The sequence below is a fragment of the Pantherophis guttatus genome, chromosome 3 (assembly GCF_059756535.1).
Source record: "Pantherophis guttatus breed Tessera chromosome 3, ASM5975653v1, whole genome shotgun sequence".
Taxonomy (NCBI): domain Eukaryota; kingdom Metazoa; phylum Chordata; class Lepidosauria; order Squamata; family Colubridae; genus Pantherophis; species Pantherophis guttatus.
In genome coordinates, this window is record NC_142065.1 from 36,072,636 (window position 1) to 36,094,430 (window position 21,795).

At 36.6% G+C, this 21,795-nt stretch overlaps 2 protein-coding genes across 2 annotated transcripts in view; both read left to right on the forward strand.

The window, feature by feature from the left end:
- The first annotated feature begins 883 nt into the window (after positions 1-883).
- On the forward strand, positions 884-4,733 carry GDF5 (growth differentiation factor 5). The gene is made up of 2 exons (XM_034414134.2): positions 884-1,735; positions 2,814-4,733. Exons 1-2 carry the CDS (start codon positions 1,105-1,107, stop codon positions 3,674-3,676), a joined length of 1,494 nt encoding a protein of 497 aa, XP_034270025.2. The 5' UTR covers positions 884-1,104; the 3' UTR covers positions 3,677-4,733.
- An 11,179-nt stretch (positions 4,734-15,912) lies between these two features.
- The window catches only part of UQCC1 (ubiquinol-cytochrome c reductase complex assembly factor 1), a 30,513-nt gene continuing 24,630 nt past the window's right edge, over positions 15,913-21,795 (forward strand). The window contains exons 1-3 of the mRNA XM_034414135.3: positions 15,913-16,263; positions 20,235-20,339; positions 21,070-21,171. Coding sequence (XP_034270026.1) covers positions 16,240-16,263; positions 20,235-20,339; positions 21,070-21,171 — 231 coding nt within the window. The 5' untranslated portion in view covers positions 15,913-16,239. The remainder of the gene's footprint in view (positions 16,264-20,234; positions 20,340-21,069; positions 21,172-21,795) is intronic.

The window sequence follows — 21,795 nt, forward strand, 5'->3', positions numbered from 1 at the left end:
ACTGATCAGAATTTAGTTGTTGCATGTGATAACTGAATTTTTTTGGTGCTTTCACTTCATATGGCTCCAAATTCCTGCAGGGGACACTGCTGCTTTAACATTGGATATTCGGGGGCTTTTCAAAGAGAACAACTTAAATAATTAAACCTAAAATGTAATATAAGAAAATATTTTCTTCTCAGACATCAAGTAGGACTATTCATAATTTCTTGTTTTGTCAGCAGTTCATAACATTTTAACAATTCTTTTTAAGCAATAGCTCTGCTATCACATTTGTTTTTCATTCTTTCACTCACCTGCTAATAAACCAGAGATTCTATGTTTAGAACTGAATACAATGCATATGTAATTAAAGCATACTACAAATTTATTTTCACCTGTTTTTGTAAAAGATTCTTATGATTATCTTAGGTGATGTTGTTTGGTTCTAAATGAAGAGTTCACTTAAGGCTAATAATACAGAACATGTTACCACTTTTAGTTGCATATTCTATACACTTTTAGTCCTACTGAGTTGTTTTACATAAAGCAGAGTATGACTCATAAAGCAAAGAAGACTTTTTAAAAGAAATATATCACACTTAAATTAGTTTAGACAGCATGACATCAGAGAGTAATTAAATAGGTTTTTGTTGGAATTCCACTTCCAATTCCTGAGTTCAAGTTTGTAAAAGATTTCTAAGCACCTGCAGGTTTCTGTGTGTGAAATATTTTCACTGGAAGGGATTCAAAACTTTTTTAAAAAAACCTTTTAACACAGAGGCAGCATTACGCCATTCTTCCTTCTTGGAAAAAAAATTCCTCTCAGATTTAAACAAGAGTCCTTCAAGTTTTTAGTCATTTTTAAGGAAGAAAGGGGGTTGGTTAAGTTTCTCTTTTTAGGAATAAACTGCTGGCAGAAATCAGGAGACAGCGAATTGAACGTATTAGCATTTCCACTATGGGACTGGATACAAATATTGCAAAAATTGATTTGAAGTTCTGCATATTGAAAATAAAGCTCTTTTTGCTTATTTTGCCTTTTAATCTATTTCATTTTTTATACCAAACCAGAGGAACCTTTTTAATTTTTGTATTTGGTGGCATTCAAAGGAAGACCAGAGGATGAAAATCCAGTACTTTCTTTCTATATTGCTTTGGCACTTCAGTTGGTTTTATCTGGTTTTCATTTCCTTAATATTGAATTCTGCTGAAACAAGTCAAGGTAACCTAGGGTTGAAATTAGGATTGTCTAAAGTAGATGGAAAAGAGAGGCACCCGTTGCCAAGGACAGGTTCTTTTAGAACAGGGAGCCATGAATATAATGCTGGCAATTCCAAGTCTAGAACAAGAAGTAATATTGCTCAAGCTGGAGCTCTCTTGGCAAAGACTGACAATTTAAAGAAGACTCTGCCTAAAGCAAGGAGTTCAGAAAAGCATGCAGGACTTACTTCAAATAGACAACCAGGAATAAGGACGGTGACTCCAAAGGCTCAGAATGTTGGCCGTAAGGCCCCACTGAAAAAATCTGGCACAGGGAATCCAGATAGTTCCTTCAAAACCAAAACAATCAAAGAACCTATTACCCAAAGGGAATCTAAAGAGGCATTCAGGCCTCCTGCTGTCATACCACATGAATATATGCTTGCCTTATACCAAGCTCTTTCTGATGCAGAACAGAAAGATATAAATGGAAGTATGAAACTGGAGATGGGACTTGCCAATACAATTACAAGCTTCATAGACAAGGGGCAAGGTAAGGAAATCCATGTATTTGCAGAAAGACACAAAACTTTGCTAATCACAGATGTTTACATCCTAAATGGATACTTTAAGAGCATTTCTATTGTCAGATTTTGATATCTGTATTAAGGTAAATACTGATTTTCAGAATGTGATGTGTTTTTCTTTTCTGCATAAAACATTGCCATCACTATATATCTGATAGAATAAGAGCTGAATAATCTGTTCCTGTTGTCTCTTTCTATTTCAGAAAAAACAGATTAGCAAAGAGGAACTGTCTGAAGTATTTCTTATTTGTTAGAATGAAAGTAATTCAGATATAGTTTTAATTCAGATTCGATATTACAGAATAAGCAGGAGACTTAATATTTCTGCAATAAAAAAATCAAAGGAAGTTGTCTACTTTCTTCTTTAGATCTTCATAGGCAACACAGCAATCTGTGAATTTTGCTTAAATCTCATGTTGGTGTCTGATTTTTCTTCCACAAGTACCCTTGAAATGAGTACTGTGTACAATTCAGGACTTTACTCATGATAGGGAAACATAGCTATATATCTGTCAATATACTCAAAGGAGAGAGAGTTTTGTCTGAATGAAATTCCAGGTTGAATGTTTAAATCCAATATATATCAGTATTATTATTTAAGCTTAAAATTAAGCTTCTCTTCCTGGCAAGTGTCTTTGAAGGAAAACAATTACTAAAATATATCATCCACAAGCATATGTTCTTTACTTTTCTAGCTTAAAATATGTCCAGCACATACCCATAGTATGTTTATATGCTTTCCATGATATATTACTACAACAAAAAGAACATCATAGGCACAAAGTTTTAATCTGAAATTCAGGTTCAAATGTATTTTATTGGAATTTAAGTTCTAATTAGATTACATATAGTGTCTAAAACTATGTTTTCTCTGAAATGTTGAAGAGTAGGTCTAATATATCTCCATGCGATATGAATTTCTAACAGTGCCATAAAGCCATTTTATAATCCCAAATTCATTATGCACATGTGCTAGGAGAAACTGAAAAGTAGTACACATTTCTATTCAGAAATATTTGAACCTCTCTCTGTTTTTCTCTTTAGATGATCAAGCTCCAGTTAAAAAGCAAAAATACATTTTTGACACCACTGCTCTAGAGAAAGATGGTTTACTGGGGGCAGAATTGCGGATTTTAAGAAAAAAAGCTGATATTTGGAAGCCTCATCCTCCTGAGAAAACTTATCAAGTGAAGCTATCCAGTTGCTCTACAAGCAGGCAAGCATCTATTCTCTTGGAGTCTCGAACAGTCAACATCATAGATACAGCAAAATGGGAAGTGTTTGACATTTGGAAAGTGTTTAGGAACTTTAAAAACTTTAATAACTTGTGTTTTGAACTGGAGGCTTTTGAAAAGGGGAGGCCTGTTGATTTAAGGATTGTGGGATTTAACAGAACAGGAAGGCAAGTCAATGAAAAGGCTCTTTTTTTAGTATTTGGTAGAACAAAGAAAAGAGACTTGTTTTTCAATGAAATAAAAGCCAGATCTGGTCAAGATGACAAAACTGTTTATGAATACCTATTCAGTCAAAGAAGAAAGAGAAGGGCTCCTCTAACAACTCGACAAGGAAAGCTCCCAAACAAAAATTTAAAGGCAAAATGTAGCAGAAAACTACTCCATGTGAATTTTAAGGATATGGGTTGGGATGACTGGATAATTGCTCCTCTTGAATATGAAGCATATCATTGTGAAGGACTTTGTGAATTTCCTCTTCGGTCTCATCTAGAACCCACCAATCATGCTGTTATTCAAACATTAATGAACTCGATGGATCCAGAATCAACACCTCCCACTTGTTGTGTTCCGACAAGACTGAGCCCTATTAGCATTTTGTTTATTGATTCTGCTAATAATGTAGTTTATAAACAGTATGAAGACATGGTGGTAGAGTCATGTGGCTGTAGATAGCAGCACAAATACAATTATTTTATTTTATTTTAAATAAAAGACAATTAGAGTACTCCGAGTCTATAGAGCCTATAGACAATAATAAAATTATCCAAAGCCTTCTATATTGACAATAGTGGCATTTTAATGTTGGCAAGCTTTTTTATTGCAACTTGCACAAGGATTCTATCTTCCTTTATTACAAGGAAGTTGTAATAAAGAATTAGAATTTTTTAAAACAGCAAATGTAGTAGCCTGGTGTCACATGTTTAAATTATTCCTAGTTATGCTGGTAATATCTACAATATTCCCAAGGCCATCTGTAGAGATACTTGCTACTGTCAATATAGCAACACAGATATTTGTGGGATGTATGTCCTCAAACCATTACATTAAATCATAAATCAGATTGTTACCACCAGGGGTAGTTGTCACATTGTACTTTGAGGTCAAGTATGGGTCAAGTATGTTTCTAAATAGACTAGATTGATAAAACAACATGAAAACATTTTTATCTGATAAACACTTTTGACCCAGTAAAATCATTAGCAAATAGGGTTACAATGGATCTGTTTATTTTCTTGCACATTTTTAAAGACTCAATAATATTAAACCATTTTACAGATTAATCTTCCATGCCCATTATGATCCAATGTATTTATCTTGTATTTGCTTGGAAAAAAACTTATTTAATTCTATTATAACCAAACCATTTAATAGTTTAAGAAAAAATTCATATATTTAGAACTGTATATTTGTAACAATTATTTAATAGAATGCTGACTTGGTTTTAAACTGTACACATTATATGTGGAATTAGAGAACTGCAGGCAAATATGTTTACTTCAATGTATATTATTTCCATTTTATCTTTTTAAAATTTTGATGTTTAGTATTTGAACACTAGTGTTTTTGTTGTTTTGCTTATAAATCATGTTGCACTCTAAAGCTTAAACTGCAATAAATTATTGGGTGTTAGATATCTAGATGACATAGTTACTATAATTTTATTAAATCTGTGTTTTGAGTGTCCTGTTTAAAACTAACGGAAGTAAACAATGCATGGTTTTATTTGTGATTTGTTTGAATCTTCTCTGAAAAACTGCAAACTATCAAATACACACTTATATACCATGAGCGGTACTTTTATTGGGAAATATAAAATAGTAGTTAAGGCAATCTTATACATGTATTCTCTGGACCTAAATACCACTGTCTTTGACCATATATACTGTGATCATAGTCTAAATCTGTTGTATGTATGTGTATATTAATTTCTGTAGACTTATGCATTTTGGGTTCATGTTTCATGGCTTTTTTCTAGCTGTCTCTCAATTAATCCCAAAAGAAAAGTCTTTGACTTCAATTGTACATTAGTTTTTAAAATCTCCTGAATTAATGTATTTGTTTGTATCCAAACTTTTTTTTACATGTCCATCATACATGCTAAAATGTTCCTTCATGTTGTTCATCTTTCCAGCAAAGATATGAAGTGCCTTTATACATTTTAGACAATTTCTCTGATGACAAATACCAACAATACATCAATTTATAAAAATTCTTGTTAAGGCTACCATATAATGTAAATTTCAATCTTTTCAACCACATATTTTCCCAGGTCCATTTGTATATTGTAGTCAAACCTTACTATTTCTCATGTATAAAACATTTGATGTGCTAAGAGCCACAAAGGTATTTTCAGGCACAACCTAACCTTCTATTTATTTCATACTCTAAGAACAGCCCACCAGACATAAAATCTACATTAACCTTGCTTCAATACAGTGGTCCCCAACCTTTTTGAGGCCAGAGACCAGTTTTGTGGAAGAAATTTTTCCATGGGCTGGGGGGAGGGATGATTTTGGTTTCACTTGCTTGTCCACTGCAACTGGGGGGGATGGTTTCGGTTTCGCTCGCTCGCTACCACTCTCTTCCAGCAGCCCCAGGATTGGGGACCCCTGCTTTAACATACCATAGATGTCCATACCATCCAAGTGTCTTTCCAATTCTAAAAGCCTTCTATTTCTTAGCAACATCCACTTTTCATGGAGTAATGTAATTAAATCTGGTAGAACCAATCCTCTTCTTTGCTTGTTTACTTATTTATTAGTCTGTGGTATAGTATAGTAATGGTATACTATATGGTATAGTATAGTAATACTATACTATACCACAGCAATAGTATATTGTCTTGCAAGATAGTTTTTAAATTAGACTTAGTCAGTAGTGGGTTGCAAAATCCGTCACTACTGGTTTGCACAGAAGCAAATGTGCAAATTCTTGCATATGTGCAAAAGCGTCTGGTGCAGGTGGGCGGAGCCTCTGGCCGCCGCCGCTACCAGTTTGCCAATTCAGGTAGAACCGATAGCAACCCACCACTGGACATACTAGTTTGCGCAGTAGTGCAGTAGTTTGCATACAGTAGAGCAGTATGAATTATAATGGAACTGACAGCGTCTCTGAATGAGAGGACAGGAGATCTGCTACATTGCTTCAGATAACTGTTCCTCATAAGGAGACTGTAGGATAGTAGTTTTCCATGGGTTTGGGCTCTGGAAGACAAAGGAATTAACCATCTTGCTTGCAATCTCAATGGAGCCTTTCAAAGGACATTAAGTTTACAAGCCTCACTTTCTAATTTTTGGAAATTGGCTATTAACTATCATAAAGGTATTAAAATAACTGATCTGAAAAGTCTCTGAGCGAGTTTGGCTTCAACACTGAACAAGTAAAAAAGTAATTACAAGATTAAGAATTCAAAGAATTTGAAATAAACAGCAAAAAGCCAAATATGATTTTAATCTAAGAAAGTTACAAATGGATTATGGGTCTAGTTAAATTTGGAATGTTGACATTTGCTATAAGATTTTGGAATTAACTGTCAGTTTACTGGAACTACAAAATGACACAATGTGTCATAATATCAGAAATATTAAAGGAGAACTCTGAAGAATGGAGCCAGCAATTAGTATTTACAGTATCAAAAGTGTCAATAATGATGTCAGATTCCATGAATAGATTATCTTCAAAAATGTTAATGAGGGAATGACAGATGTGGAGCAAATTTTGTCTGATAGGATAAAGAAAGTACCAAAAGAGAAACTACAAATGACAATCCAAGTCAAGGATTTGGAAAAAAGATATATAAAAGAAACTGATTGAAGCTTTAAAAATTAAAGGGGACAGACAAATGATAAACCAAGAGAATGACCTGAGAAAAAATTATTGGACCAGCAAAAGAGGCTTATTAAATCCTTGAAGAATACTTTGTAATGAAATAAAGAATTAAAGAGAATCGAATCCTATGATAATATTTGAATGATCTAAAGATTAAGATTTAAGATTAAGGAATATAAAGTTGGTATATTTAATCAACATTAAAGTAAGACTTTTTTTCAAGGTTTTGCAATACTTCAGACTTTTTGCTGACACCAGGATTGAAAAATTAATGTCTAATATTTTGAAAACTCTACAGTGAAGATTAAGACTTATTCTTGACTTAAATATTCATTAATATTTAAATGTATCATGGCTGTGTTTGCCCATGAATACACTATCAAAAAGCTTATCAAGATATGGTGAACATCTTCCTAGCAATAATTTCCTCAGCTACTTAGATTTTAATAGAAAGTGGGAAGAGTGGCATCTCAAATTATTATTATGGCCAACTATACTGCTTTCACCTAGAAACTGGCATTATCAATGAATGGTAAACATTGGGAGTGGTGGGAGGGAAGAGTTGTAAAATGATATTGATTAAAAGTTCAGCTTTCCTATGGCAGGTTTCTCTCTCTTCTCTTTCACAGAAAATGCCTCATTTGAATCTACTTTCTGAAGTCATTCTCTGTCCCTAGTGAGTCTTTGTAAAGATTCAAATTTCAGATAAATAGTATACTGTGAGACAGGTATGTGCTAGTAATTTTTGTTATATTTGGATAAAATATGAGAACTGAGTTGAATGGGTAAATATGCAAGTATGCCATTTAAAACAATGCATTGCCATTAGTGTTTGAATATGTGCCTAAACTCCATATGTAATTTGTATGGTTATGTCATTTCCTATATAAAATGTGATTGTTTATATAACAGCCATATGAAAGATGCAATAACCCAGTATGTGGGCTATTTGAAGTTGCTTTAAAGAAACATAAAAAGCCTTCACCCTCACATAATAAAAAGTATTTGGTGATACTGTTTTATGGCATCCTAACCAGTCATGATAGGATTTTTGTTAGAAAAAAATAGTCTGTGGTTTTGGCATATCTTACTTTAAGAGTTTTTACAGTTGCACAGTCAGTGGATTAAATTAAATTATCACTGATCTTCAACCATAGTTTATTTTTCATACATTAATATTTTATTTAGTTGATGGATGGTTTGACAAGGCCACAGAAATGGAGCAGGATTTTAAAAGGTTTGGGAACTGCAGTTATGGCTATGTATAGACACTGATTTTCCCAATACTTAAACAAATATAAGTATCAAATATTATGAAATCATAATAAAAATCTTAATTAAATATTTGTGTATTTATTTAAAATATATAATTATTTATTAGTAAATAGTAATAAAGAATAAATAGTAATAAAGAATAATTAAAATAAAAAAATAATTAAAATATATGTTACATTGATTAAATTGAATTTACATATTTAAATAATTAATAATATAAAATAATGAAAGTTGCTTCAAAAAAGAAATAAAATGGTGATTAAAATATATTAAAATTGAAATAAGAAAAACCCATATACTATTAATATAAAATTAAACCAACCTTTAATATCCAATTATATCTAGATCACATAAAAAACCTCTTGATCCATTTTCTGATTTTTTCAATGAAAGAACATTTCAAAAATCATTAAGAATCACATCTCTTATATTTAATCTTCAACATCAATACTGTTACTTTTTCCCCACCTAGATAGCATGACTCTTTGCTGAACCCCAGGCTCAATAAAGCTAGTCTTCTTCATTAATGTCAACTATCCTATTTTAAGTACCATTTTATGCAATAATACTTTATTTCCAGGTAAGTATTGTATACATACATTGTTACCTAGGAAGGAAATTTCCTAGATTTTTCCTGTTCTAGCAGCTTCTAACTCACTACAGTCTTTGAAGAGAATTTAGGGGCTTCTTAAATTATGTGACATTTGAATATTGGAAAACAAAAGTCACTTAACTGAGTCCTGAGAAATCCTATTCCTGCTTGAATTACTTCAAAGATAACTTGCTTACAGCATCAAAATTAGTTATAATTTTCTCTGTGCTTTGTAGTTCACCTTAACAATTGCTTCATTACTTTTCCATATAGTTCTATTAAATACTAGTAATATCTCTAGAGACTTATTCTGTACACGTGTACATTTCTTCATTAACAGAAATATTTTGAACTTTATTATTGTCAAAAAGAGCACAATGATTTTAATTTTTATTGTCCCAATTAACAGAAGGAAAATCCTGGTTAAAATAAAATTTTCTCATTTAAAATTAGCTCCCTTGTTTCAATAGTGAATTCAGTATGCGGCTCCTGCCTGCCTTTCACAATAAGACTTCATGAACTGTTGGTAGAGTAACAACAAAGGACATTTACTTATATAAGAAGATCCCTGCTGAGTCAGGTCAAAGACCTAAGTTCAACATTCCAGATGTGTTCAGAAAACGTATAGGCAGGATTTTCTTTGTTGCTGAGAGGAAGGGATCTTGTATTTCCAAACATTAATTATCCTACTGACATTAAGGCATGTTGACTGCTGTTTCTTATTACAGTTCAGATTATATAACTTTTATTTAAGTAGCATTTGGGTTAATTGGTTAGACCTAGCTATCATCATCATCATTTTAGCCATTGTCTATCCACTGCAGGATGAAGGCCACTTCCGCATGTTTCCAATGTATACGGTCCTGAGATTTCTTTTGCCAATTGGACCCACCATACTTGCTGATATCGTTGATCCATCTTGTTTTAGGTCTCTTTCATGGACGCTTTTTATCAAGTGGGATCCATTCTATGACTGCCATCAGTTCCTCTTCCTATGTGATCAGCCTATTTCCATTTCAATTCTTTTACTCTTTTGATGATATTGTATACTTTGGTTTGTTCTCTAATTCATGTTCAGGTCTTTCTATCTTGTCTTGTAATGCGAGCATGTATCGTTTCATGGCTCTTTGCGCCACTCGTAGCTTTTGTATCGATTGTGAGATTAGTGTCCATGTTTCAACGGAATATGTTAAGAGCTTAGTAGACACTGATCAAAAACTTTTCTCTTCAAGCATAGGGGGAGGTTGTTCTTGAAAATTATGCTTAGCTTGCTTAATGCTTGCAAACCACATTTAACACGCCATACAATTTCCTTTATTGTATTGCCTTCCCTTGAGATCCACTGGCCAAGTAGCAGTCTACTATGTCTAATTCTTCTCCAGATATTTTTTTTTCTTTCTTTAGTGAAAGTATTAAACATAACCTGGCTCTTTTTCAGGTTTATTTTTAAGATAAATGGTTCTCCTTCATGCAGCTCTTGTATGTGTCTTTGTAGCTCTTCTGGGTTTTGTGAGAAGAGAACAACATCATCTGCAAATCTTAAGTGATTTAAATCGGTGCCATTTATTTTTATTCCATCTTTTGCCTAGTCTAGTTTGCAAAATAATTCTTCAAGGCGGTCTGAGCAAAAGGTAGATGACGTTGTATCACTTTGTTATATACCTCGTTCTATGTTGATTTCCACTTTAAGATCATTAAGGCAAATTGTCAGCGTTGTTTTTTCATATATTGATTGTACTAAGTTTATGTAAGCAGTGTCTATGCCTTCATTGAGCAATATATTAATGATTGCTTATTGGAATACTGAATCAAATGCCTTTTCATAGTCAATGAAATGCCATGCCAGAGGCATGGTGTACTCGTTATGCTTTCAATGATTTGCTGAACAACCTGGATGTGATCCATGCAACCTGGATGCACTTCTGAACCGTGCTTGCTCCTTTGGCTGTGCATCATTTAATGTTCTTAATATTCTTTTTGCCATTATCTTGGTGAAAACCTTGTAGATGACTGAAGGAAGGCTTATTGGGTGATAGTTCTTTAAATCATCTTGGCCCCTTTCTTGTGTATAAGGATCACTTCAGCATTTTTCCATGTATCAGGTATTTTTTCTTCTCTCGATAGATATAGCTATATTTATTTCTTTATAGGCAGACCAACTCCTGAATGATTCTGGGTAATCTACAGTTTCTAAAATAAGATACTCAAACTTTTTTAAACCAATGCCTGAAGACTGCACTCCAAAGTGTGAACATCTGGAGTGCAGTGTAGGCAAAGTGAGGATAAGTAATAATTATTTGCCATGTATTCTGTCAAACTGAAAATTATAGTTGGCACAAATTTTAGAGGTGCTCTTGAGAGTCACACCCGAGATTTGAATAGGTCACATGCAATTTAGATCTCATATTGTGCTCCCCAACCTAGACTATTTCACTGATGGAAATCCAAACATTAAAATAATTGAAATTCTGTTAGATAACTAAATGATTTGAGTAGCATTAACTAAAACTGAATGTTGGGATTAAACTAAGCTTTATCCTGAATTACAGATATTTCCTATTAATAAACGATGAGCAATTCATCATATTGCTATGCATTTTTAATTCTAAGTATGCAGTGCTTGAACTTTCTTCACAAAATCTTCACTGAGATTTTTAACTACTTTCTCTATAAATTTGGACGTGTGATTAAATTTGATTAAATCATGCTATATATTTTAAGAATATTTGTTTTTTTAAGATTCTTTTGTCTTATTTCTCTGGTCAATGCAGCTGGGAATGATAAAACAAAATGTATATTTTACTAAATTACTAAATTATTTGGAAAGCATCTGTCCTCAAATTTCCATCTCAGAAGTGGATGTAGAAGGGATGAAGAAAATATCACAGGAAAAAGTAGAAAATTTTCCTTGACTTTCAGTCGAATGGTTCCTACTGCTCCTGTTGAATAGCACATTTATTTATTTTAGCTGATCATCTGTGGAGGCTCTGTTTGCTGCTACCTGCCCAGCATGATATTCTGGCCATTTCATCCCTCCCTGTCATTTTCTGAATATGTTTTGGCATGTTGCCTAACTGGAAAGTTTGACGACTTCAGCAGACATTGTTACAGCAAAAGGCATCAGAGTAATTCAGCTACTTAATCACACATTGCTTCTCATCTTGAGTGCTGTTGAAAGGAGAAAACGTTTGCTGGTTGGGCTGGTTCCATTCCTGCAAGCTTTAGCTTTCCATTACTAATAAGAGGTTATACAGCGTACATCTCTGCACACTGTACACACTATATGTAAAGGAGGTGTTCAGACTTAATTTATTCCTTACCCTGGATAAAGATTATTGCAGCTGTGTGTTTTGGAAACCTATCAATGAAGGGAGTTCAGCTCATACAACAAGCTTTGAATAAGGTACTGTATTCTGTATTTCCAAGGTCTGTTTTAATTGCACTTGCATATTAGCAGAACGCCAAAATCTGGAACACGTTTCCTCCTAGATGGTACTTTAGCCTTAACTTTGTATTGTACATCATATGATCAAAACAAGTTATTTTAGATGGAATGCAGAAGTTTGTCTGCCATTGAATAGATTTCTATAATCACTTATCTCCAGTCTGTTTTAAATAGTTGTTGTGTTGCTGTCAGATAACCCATTAAAGCAGTCTGTGCTCAGGCTTTTAAGCATGCGTAAATATTAGCATTCCCCAGAACAAAATATGTAATAGAATAGGCTCATCCCTAAGGATTTGGATGAGATAATGAACAAGCTGGCATACTTTTCCATTCAGTTGCAAAAATCAGTTGTTTTCTTCAGTATTGATGATTCTGGCAGTTGTAGCTCAAGCAGCTAAAAAATGTTACGTGTGCCCAGACCTGGACTAAACCACAAATCTCTGAACATTGTAAATAGGCATTGAAGGATGTTTTATAATAAGATTTATTTCCCCAATATTGTTGATTTGATCTAGCAGTATGTCTCCGAGACCGATCTCTACCATTGATCGGGGACATTATTTGCTATATGGGAACCTTCTGGTCTGTCATTAAGCTCGGTCACCTTAGGCTCTGCTGTTTCACAAGCTTACTTCCTGACTGCAAAGGTACCTTCAGTATACTGCTACATCAAACAAAAAGATCAGTTTGTTTCCAAAGTAATACAAGACAACTAATTTTAATGACTTTTTTTTTTTAAAGGATGCGGAATGCAGTCTAGCTGCCACTTTTTTATTGGTTCAATTTTCCAACTATAGAGAGTTGTCACTTAATTATCCTAACTTGAACTGGCAACTCCAAGTGAAACTTTATGTGACCACCCCATTTAGTGACAGCAGGTCCAGTAGTCTCAATTGCATTCATCAAGCAAATCACTAGTTGTTAAGAAAGACATCATGTGACCATAACTTGCTGCCTCCTACTGGCTTCCCCATTGACTTTGTTTATTTGAAGCCAGCTAGGAAAGTCATAATTGATGATCATATGACCACAAAACTCTGTGATTATCATAAATATGCAAGTTATCAAGTACACAAATCACAATCATGTAACCCAAAGAAGTGCTGCATAAGCATGAGAGCCGATTGCAAGTCACTTTTTTCAGTGGGATTGTGGGATATAGCTGCCCCTTGTATAAAATTCCTGAGACCATTAAAACAAAATATATTCACTGGAAATATTTTCCTGCATGAAACATCGTTATAAATTATCAAGTAGGTATATTTTGTTTAATATTTTTTTCAAGTTAAACTTATTGATAACCACATTCTGAGTCCTCAAGAATATAGAAAGGAAACTTTTCTCCAAAACCAAAATTTCCCAAGAACAACAAAAACCGCTTCCTATCTCCTTAAATTCTCCAAACCAACAATTTCTCCAAACCAACAATTTCTTTCAAATGTGCTCCATTCCTACTTTGCTGTACTGTATCTTGTATTTTTACAAAAGCTTAACATACATATCTACCATCACTTTTTTTCTGGCAATTACTCTATTTTTCAAAGCATAACCCCAAAACGATACTGGAGAACAATCCTGGCCTAAGTAACTGAAATCAGTACGCTTATTTTGAACAGCATCAATCGTTACATTCCTTTTTATTTCTCCCTTTTTCAGGATACGGTTAATACTCATTTTATCAGTCGTCCTGATCCTGGAAACAAGTATGATGTTTTTTACAGAAAATTAATGGCAAATCTATAATGTAGGACTGAATATTGTTTTTACATCTTGCTTGAACAATAGGTAAGAACACAGCAATCTGTGCGTGTAACTAGCTATCTTTGCTAAAAACAGCATAACGACAAATTGTAACCTTTTCCTAGGGATAACTTGTTTAGAAGAGATTTGCAAAACTCCTCATTTTGGGAACATAAGCCAAAATGGGAAGGTAAAGGTGAAGGGATTATCTTTTTTCAGCACTGCTGCAAAGTTTCAAATATGGTCAATACCATCTGATTCTGGTTGCAATTGTGCTGCAGCTATACCCTTCCCTGGGAATAAGTTTAATTGATGAATGTTGATCCAGATGATCTTACTGGTACATTCCAACCATACCAATTCTATGAACCAAAAAAAGTCAAGAAGGCAATTACAACAGGGGTGGGTTTTTATTTTTTTTACTACCGGTTCTGTGGGCGTGGCTTAGTTTGTGGGCATGGTTTGATGATCATGTGACAATTCTTTAGGATTTAGCAGAGGTACTGGTCTACCAGGCTTTTAACTGCTTGCAGAGCCGTACCGGTCTACCTATTTGTTTTTGGAGCATCCCGGTCTACCCATTTGTTTTTGGAGCGCATTCGTCTACCACCACACTGCCTTTTACCGATCAGCTGTAGGGCAGTTCTTTGAAGCGCCGCAGCAAGAGTTTAAACACTTTTTTTCCTTCTAGCCAATCAGCTGGGACTCAGGAGGCAGTGAATAGATTGGGGGCGGGGCCAGGCAGAGGTGGTATTTACCGGTTCTCTGAACTACTCAAAATGTCCACTACTGGGGAGAACCGGTAGCAACCCACCACTGAATTACAACTATCTAATTAAAGTCCTGTCTTTTTGTGCATGTATTGCAACTGCCATCTTGACACCTGCTGGAGATGTTACAACAGTTGTAAGTGTGAAAATTGGTCATAAGTAACTTTTTTCAGTGCCACTGTAACTTCAGTCACTAAACAAACTGTTGTCATTCAGGATATCTACAGCAGCAGCAGATATGCCTATTCTAGCAATCTTCCAAGTAGATCTTGATTCCATTTAGAATTTTCCCACTTTCCTTCACTGAATTTATTTCTTGACCTTTTGTAGCAACTTCAAAGATTGACGTGAAGATGAAAGAGCAACATCTCAAGAACCCATCCTGTATCACAATGCTCTCAAGGCCACCAAAGTAAGACCAAGTAAAACAGTGATGCATCTAAGGGGAGCCAGGTCTTTATTGCATCCAGGGGAGGCTTATTTGATTCATTATTAGGCTCATAACAAAAATAAATATAGTCCTCAACTTACAACGACAATTGTGCCCCAAATTTCTGTTGTTAAGTGAGACATTTGTTAAGTGAGTTTTGCCCCATTTTACAAACTTTCTTTTCTCAGTTGATAAGTGAATCACTGCAGTTGATAAGTTAGTAACCTGGTTGTTAAGTGAATTCGGCTTCCCCATTGACTTTGCTTGTCAAGACGGTCGCAAAAGGGGATCACATGACCTTGGGATACAGCAATGGGTTATAAATCTCAACCAGTTGCCAAGCATCTGAATTTTGATCACAAGATCATGGGGAGACGCTGCAAAGACCCTTAACTGTGAAAAATGGTCGTAAGTCACTGTTCTTAGTACCCTTGTAACTTGTTGCCCTTGTTGCAAGTCGAGGACTACCTGTATTCTGCATATTCTTTCAGGAATATCTATGGAGGATATTTTTTCAGGAATCTTTTTTGCCTCTTCTGCTCCTGGAGGCTTCAAGCCAGAGCAGCACATGGCACCTCAGAATACCCCCCTTCCCCTTCCTTTTTTTTCCTCCCACGTCTCTCTCCTCCAGTTTCCCCACGATCGCGAGTGGCGGCACGATTTACATCCGCAGGCATCGGCAAGCTTATGTAAGGGCGCTAGGGATAGGACCCGAGGGAGGAACATTAAGGAGCGCTTAGAACAGTGTGTCTCAACCTTGGTAGCTTGAAGATGGGTGGACTTCAACTCCCAGAATCCCCCAGCCAGCAGCGCTGGCTGGGGGATTCTGGGAGTTGAAGTCCACCCATCTTCAAGCTACCAAGGTTGAGAAACACTGGCTTAGAACGCTCTTCCTCGCTTCGAGGGCCTCCAGGTGGCTGAGGAGAAGGCGGCGATTGTTAGCTCAGCTCCCTTCAGGGCTCGGCCGAAGGCAGCCGTTCTAGAAGCATCGCCGTGAGGAAACGCGCTTCGCTCGCGCCATTGTCCACGATCCCAGCAGAGAACGCGCCTTCTTCTTCTTCTTCTTCTTCTTCTTCTTCCTTTTGCCCGGCAGTGGCGGAGAAACGGAAGAACGTGGGACGTTCCGCGGAAACGGAAACGCGTCCCGCCAGGGAGATGGCGGCGCTGGTGAAAGTCGTGGTGAGTCGGGGGTGCGTGACCTGTTTTGTGTGGAGCGTCTTTCCTAAAACGAGCCGGGGCGCTGCTCCTGAGGAACGGGTAGTGCGGTGTTTGGAGGCTTCCCACGGGAGGGGAGGGGTGGGGGTGAGGGGAGTTGCCTGAGGGGGTCTGTTTTGCTTTCGTTGCTCGGTCAAGAGCGAACCTTAATGTATGAATGGACGTAGCAATAGCAATACGGTAGCACTTAAGACTTATATATACCGCTTCATGGTGCTTTTACAGCCTTCTCTATGCGGTTTACAGAGTCAGCATAGTGCAGGGTGTTCAGCTGCAAGTAGGAAAGAAGGAGGCTGCCTGCCTAAGTAGGTTCCCCTGAATGTCTATGGCAATGTTTCTCAACCTTGATAGCTTGAAGATGGGTGGACTTCAACTCCCAGAATCCCCCAGCCAGCGCTGCTGGCTGGGGGATTCTGGGAGTTGAAGTCCACCCATCTTCAAGCTTCCAAAGTTGAGAAACACTGCTGGCCGGGGGATTCTGGGAGTTTAAGTCCACCCATCTTCAAGCTTCCAAGGTTGAGAAACACTGCTGGCCGGGGGATTCTGGGAGTTTAAGTCCACCCATCTTCAAGCTTCCAAGGTTGAGAAACACTGCTGGCCGGGGGATTCTGGGAGTTGAAGTCCACCCATCTTCAAGCTTCCAAAGTTGAGAAACACTGCTGGCCGGGGGATTCTGGGAGTTTAAGTCCACCCATCTTCAAGCTTCCAAGGTTGAGAAACACTGCTGGCCGGGGGATTCTGGGAGTTTAAGTCCACCCATCTTCAAGCTTCCAAAGTTGAGAAACACTGCTGGCCGGGGGATTCTGGGAGTTTAAGTCCACCCATCTTCAAGCTTCCAAGGTTGAGAAACACTGCTGGCCGGGGGATTCTGGGAGTTTAAGTCCACCCATCTTCAAGCTTCCAAGGTTGAGAAACACTGCTGGCCGGGGGATTCTGGGAGTTGAAGTCCACCCATCTTCAAGCTTCCAAGGTTGAGAAACACTGCTGGCCGGGGGATTCTGGGAGTTGAAGTCCACCCATCTTCAAGCTTCCAAGGTTGAGAAACACTGCTGGCCAGGGGATTCTGGGAGTTGAAGTCCACCCATCTTCAAGTTTCCAAGGTTGAAAAACACTGCTGGCCGGGGGATTCTGGGAGTTGAAGTCCACCCATCTTCAAGCTTCCAAGGTTGAGAAACACTGCTGGCTGGGGGATTCTGGGAATGAAAGTCCACTCATCTTCAAGCTTCCAAGGTTGAGAAACACTGCTGGCCGGGGGATTCTGGGAGTTGAAGTCCACCCATCTTCAAGCTTCCAAAGTTGAGAAACACTGCTGGCCGGGGGATTCTGGGAGTTTAAGTCCACCCATCTTCAAGTTTCCAAGGTTGAGAAACACTGCTGGCTGGGGGATTCTGGGAGTTGAAGTCCACCCATCTTCAAGCTTCCAAGGTTGAGAAACACTGCTGGCTGGGGGATTCTGGGAATGAAAGTCCACTCATCTTCAAGCTTCCAAGGTTGAGAAACACTGCTGGCTGGGGGATTCTGGAAGTTGAAGTCCACCCATCTTCAAGCTTCCAAGGTTGAGAAACACTGCTGGCTGGGGGATTCTGGGAGTTGAAGTCCACCCATCTTCAAGCTTCCAAGGTTGAGAAACACTGCTGGCTGGGGGATTCTGGAAGTTGAAGTCCACCCATCTTCAAGCTTCCAAGGTTGAGAAACACTGCTGGCTGGGGGATTCTGGGAGTTGAAGTCCACCCATCTTCAAGCTTCCAAGGTTGAGAAACACTGGTCTATGGAGATTCTCAATCATCCAGGACAAGGTGCTTTTTCAAGAGGCAACTGGACTTTCCCAGAACTGTGGTGTCTCCGTGGGAGTCCTGTGGCTATGAAATAACCTTGGCAGAGGAGGACGAGTTCATAACCTGCATGAGGTTCAGTTGGTAGGTTAAACCCAAAGGTGCTTTTTCAAGAGGATTTTGGACTTTTTCTTTGAAGACATTTAGCTTCTCGTCCAAGAAGCTTCTTCACTTCTGACTAGATGGTGGGGGGAATGGAAGGATTTATACTCCTTGCAGACAGCTGGTCATTTGCATTCTTTTTAGAGAGTTGTTAAGGCCACCTGGAAGTTAATGCCACCTGGACTCGCTGTCTGCAAGGAGTATAAATTCTTCCATTCCCCACCATCCAGTGAAGAAGCTTCTTGGATGAGAAGCGAAATGTCTTCAAAGAAGACCCAAAAAGTTCAGTTGCCTCTTGAAAAAGCACCTTTGGGGCAACCATGACCTGGATGACTGAGAATCTCCATAGACATTTGGTAGGCTAAAGAAATCCATCCCCACACACCTTCTAAATGCAGAGCTTTTGAGCTGAACATTGTCATAATAATTAACCCACTTGATTCTATACCTCTATCGTATGATGAGCATTGATCACTTTTGCTTGGAAATGTCAATGGAGATGGTTAATTCTGCGTTCGTTTGGCACTCCCATTTCTCTTTTTATGTCTGTGCGTTCCTGTAACCATTTTTGTGTTGGTTTTCCTGTTTGCCTGTTAGTTGCTCAATAGTGCCAGCATATATAATAGAATAACAGAATTGAAAGGCAGCTTGGGGGTCTTCTAGTCCAACCCTCTACTAGGGCAGGAAACCCTACACCACTTCAGACAAATGGTTATCCAATATATTCTTAAAAACTTCCAGTGTTGGAGCACTCAGAACTTCTGGAGGCAAGTTGTTCCACCGATTAATTGTTCTAACTGTCAGGAAATTTCTCCTTAGTTCTAGGTTGTTTCTTCCTTGGACTTTCTTATAGCAACTATAAACATTAAAAGGTTGAAAGAAATATGAACATTTTGCAAGGCAGGTATATCACAGTATATGTAGTTTAAATATCTATTAATGAGTGAGATGTATCTTACATAGTCTAGAGGCAAATAACAATTTTACTAAACTAAATCATTTAGATCCAGTTATAATTGCCTCAGTTAATATCTTTTGTATCCAAATACTTCTTTATACTTTTCCTAATACTGCAGTTAATGGAAGTGAGTCTTTTCATATTCAGTACTGTGACTGTTTATCTTATTGCTGCAATTATAACCATGTTTAGCTTTATATTGTGAGATATTCTGGCTTAAGCTGTAGCTGGTTGCAATTGATACTGAATCCTTAAAGATGCTTTTATATCCAAGCTGTATGTTGTGTGTGTGGGGGGGGTTTGTTTTGATTATCACTATTAATGCAATATAGCATTTTAATTATACTAGTATCGTACTTCATTTTAATTTTCTCATAATGCAGTAGTTTCCCGCCAAGTTAATTGTTTCATTGCACTATAAAATATAATACATTATAGTATACAGATAAGAGCCACAAGTTTGGTGGCATTTCTACAATAGAAATTAGAAATGTTCTTCATCTAGCAAGTGTTATACATCTATTGAAAACCTATTGAATAATTTATAATTTTATAAAACTACTATGGTCGTATAATTAGTGTTCCTTTTAGGGTATAATTTGTTGACAGGATATTCCAGGATGATTTAGGCACATATCAGTACTACAGTAGAATACATGTATATCTCTACTTAATATAACTAGATATTAGTAGAGAATATACCATTACTGTCATGCATCAACGCATCCTACAGTATTCCATTGAAAAGATGATTTTTTTTCTTGAGATTCATGAGGTGAATGCATACCCAACCCCACCCAAACTAAAAATATAACCATATACTGAAAAGTTACTAGAATACAAATCTGCGTAATAATTTGACACTTTGAACTGTAATTGAATATGTTGAAAATTTATATGGTTGAAGTATGCTCAGGAAATTCAGAATCTTTAGAAGACCAGTACATTTATATTTTATATTAAGCTGTACGCTATATTGAATTTAATTTTTTTTCCAAATGAGTGACCATTGATATACATTCTCTTTTATTTTCTTTTTCTAGATACACTGTACTAGAGAACCTCATTGGATTGCATTATGCAACGGATTGATACAAACAACATTAGCTCAACAGCAGTGGGGCAGGTTGCTCCATGCTTCTCTCCAGGTAGGAATTCAACCATAATGGGGCAGAATTCTCCATAGAAATTGCTAGATAATGTATTTTTACAGGTATAGCTGAAAGAATGAGAACTTTATCAATGTACTGTATTGTGTGGGAATTTTGTGGGAATGTTGAAAGAAATGCTTTCTGTAGCTTTAATCTGCTGAATAATTTGATTTACTGTATTTCCCTTTATCATTCCCGAAGACCAGTTTTATCTGCTGTGCTATGCAGAACATTGTTCTTTGTTATAAGCTAAACAACTGCACCTTGTGACAGTATTGCATCAAACAAAAGTATGTTTTACAGGGGTTAGGAAAGGATAAATTAGGGTATTAATAGGAATAAGATGAAATATAGAAGTTAGAGAGGCTTGAATTAAAAAAATGAGAATTATAGTCTATTGGAGGTGGAGATAACATAATTTTGAGTAACAAGGTAAAAGGTAATGTTTCTGTGAGCCTATAGTGGTTTGACAGGACTGAGGGGTTTCTTTGTTTTTTCAGTATGTGTATATATATATATATATATATGTATGTAGTTTTCATTTGAACAAATCAGTAGTGGCTCACTTGCATAGATTTGAAAGCTTCATAGACCTTTCTGATCTCAACTTTTATTGGTTGACTCAAGTATGTAACTTTCAGGCTTATGTTATCTCTTAAACTAACAATGTTTTTCGTCTGCATTATTTTTTGTGTACTTATGTCCTTTCTTTTTGTTGTTTTATCAGAGACACAACAATGGCCAGTTTCCATTAACCAAAGTTTGCTGTAATTTAATACAAAGTATCAGGATGATAAAACAACCAAACAGAACATTTCATCACACAAAGGTCAGGAGAAAGCAACATTTTCTGTTACAATTATGCTGTTCAAATATACTGGGCTACGGTTGCGTTCTTATTGGATCTGGAGATTTCTGGATTTGTGTACGAAAAGTGTGCCTAATTTTAGAGGATACCTTTATAGCATTATGTTTTTCAAAGGGGTTTCCCTATTTGTTGGATCTTCATAAGAAATGTAAGGGCTCTTCGTGCAGTATTTCTGATTCTTTTTGAGCAGTGCTTGCTCATTTTAGAGGCAGAGGTATCTATGGACTACCGTAACAATGAAAAACAGCAGTATAGGCAGAGTCAGAGATGTTGAGGGGCATCTGCAGAGTGGGGTAGTGAGTGATGCAAATTGTGTTATGACACAAGCCTTGCTACTTGTTATGTGTGTTATAATGTCACACAAATTCGCAAAAGGGTAGAGTTTCATTATTCAAAAAAGACCCTCTTGATCATTTTGATGAAAGCAGCAAGAGCCTAAAGGCAGAACTGCAGGTCTTCATGTGTTATTTATTATGGCTAATTAAAACAATGACTTTCTTAAGCATTGTAATCAGAGGTGGGCATCTAGTAAGAACATTTCAACAGGGCCTTCTGAGAGTTCTCCCCATGCAAAGCTACAGTGGA

Bases quoted from the DNA above. Each gene is read 5' to 3' on its own strand.
- GDF5 (XM_034414134.2), top strand. From the start codon at position 1,105: ATGAAAATCCAGTACTTTCTTTCTATATTGCTTTGGCACTTCAGTTGG. The intron at 1,736-2,813 runs GTAAGGAAATCC...TTTTCTCTTTAG, and splicing joins CTTCATAGACAAGGGGCAAG to ATGATCAAGCTCCAGTTAAA.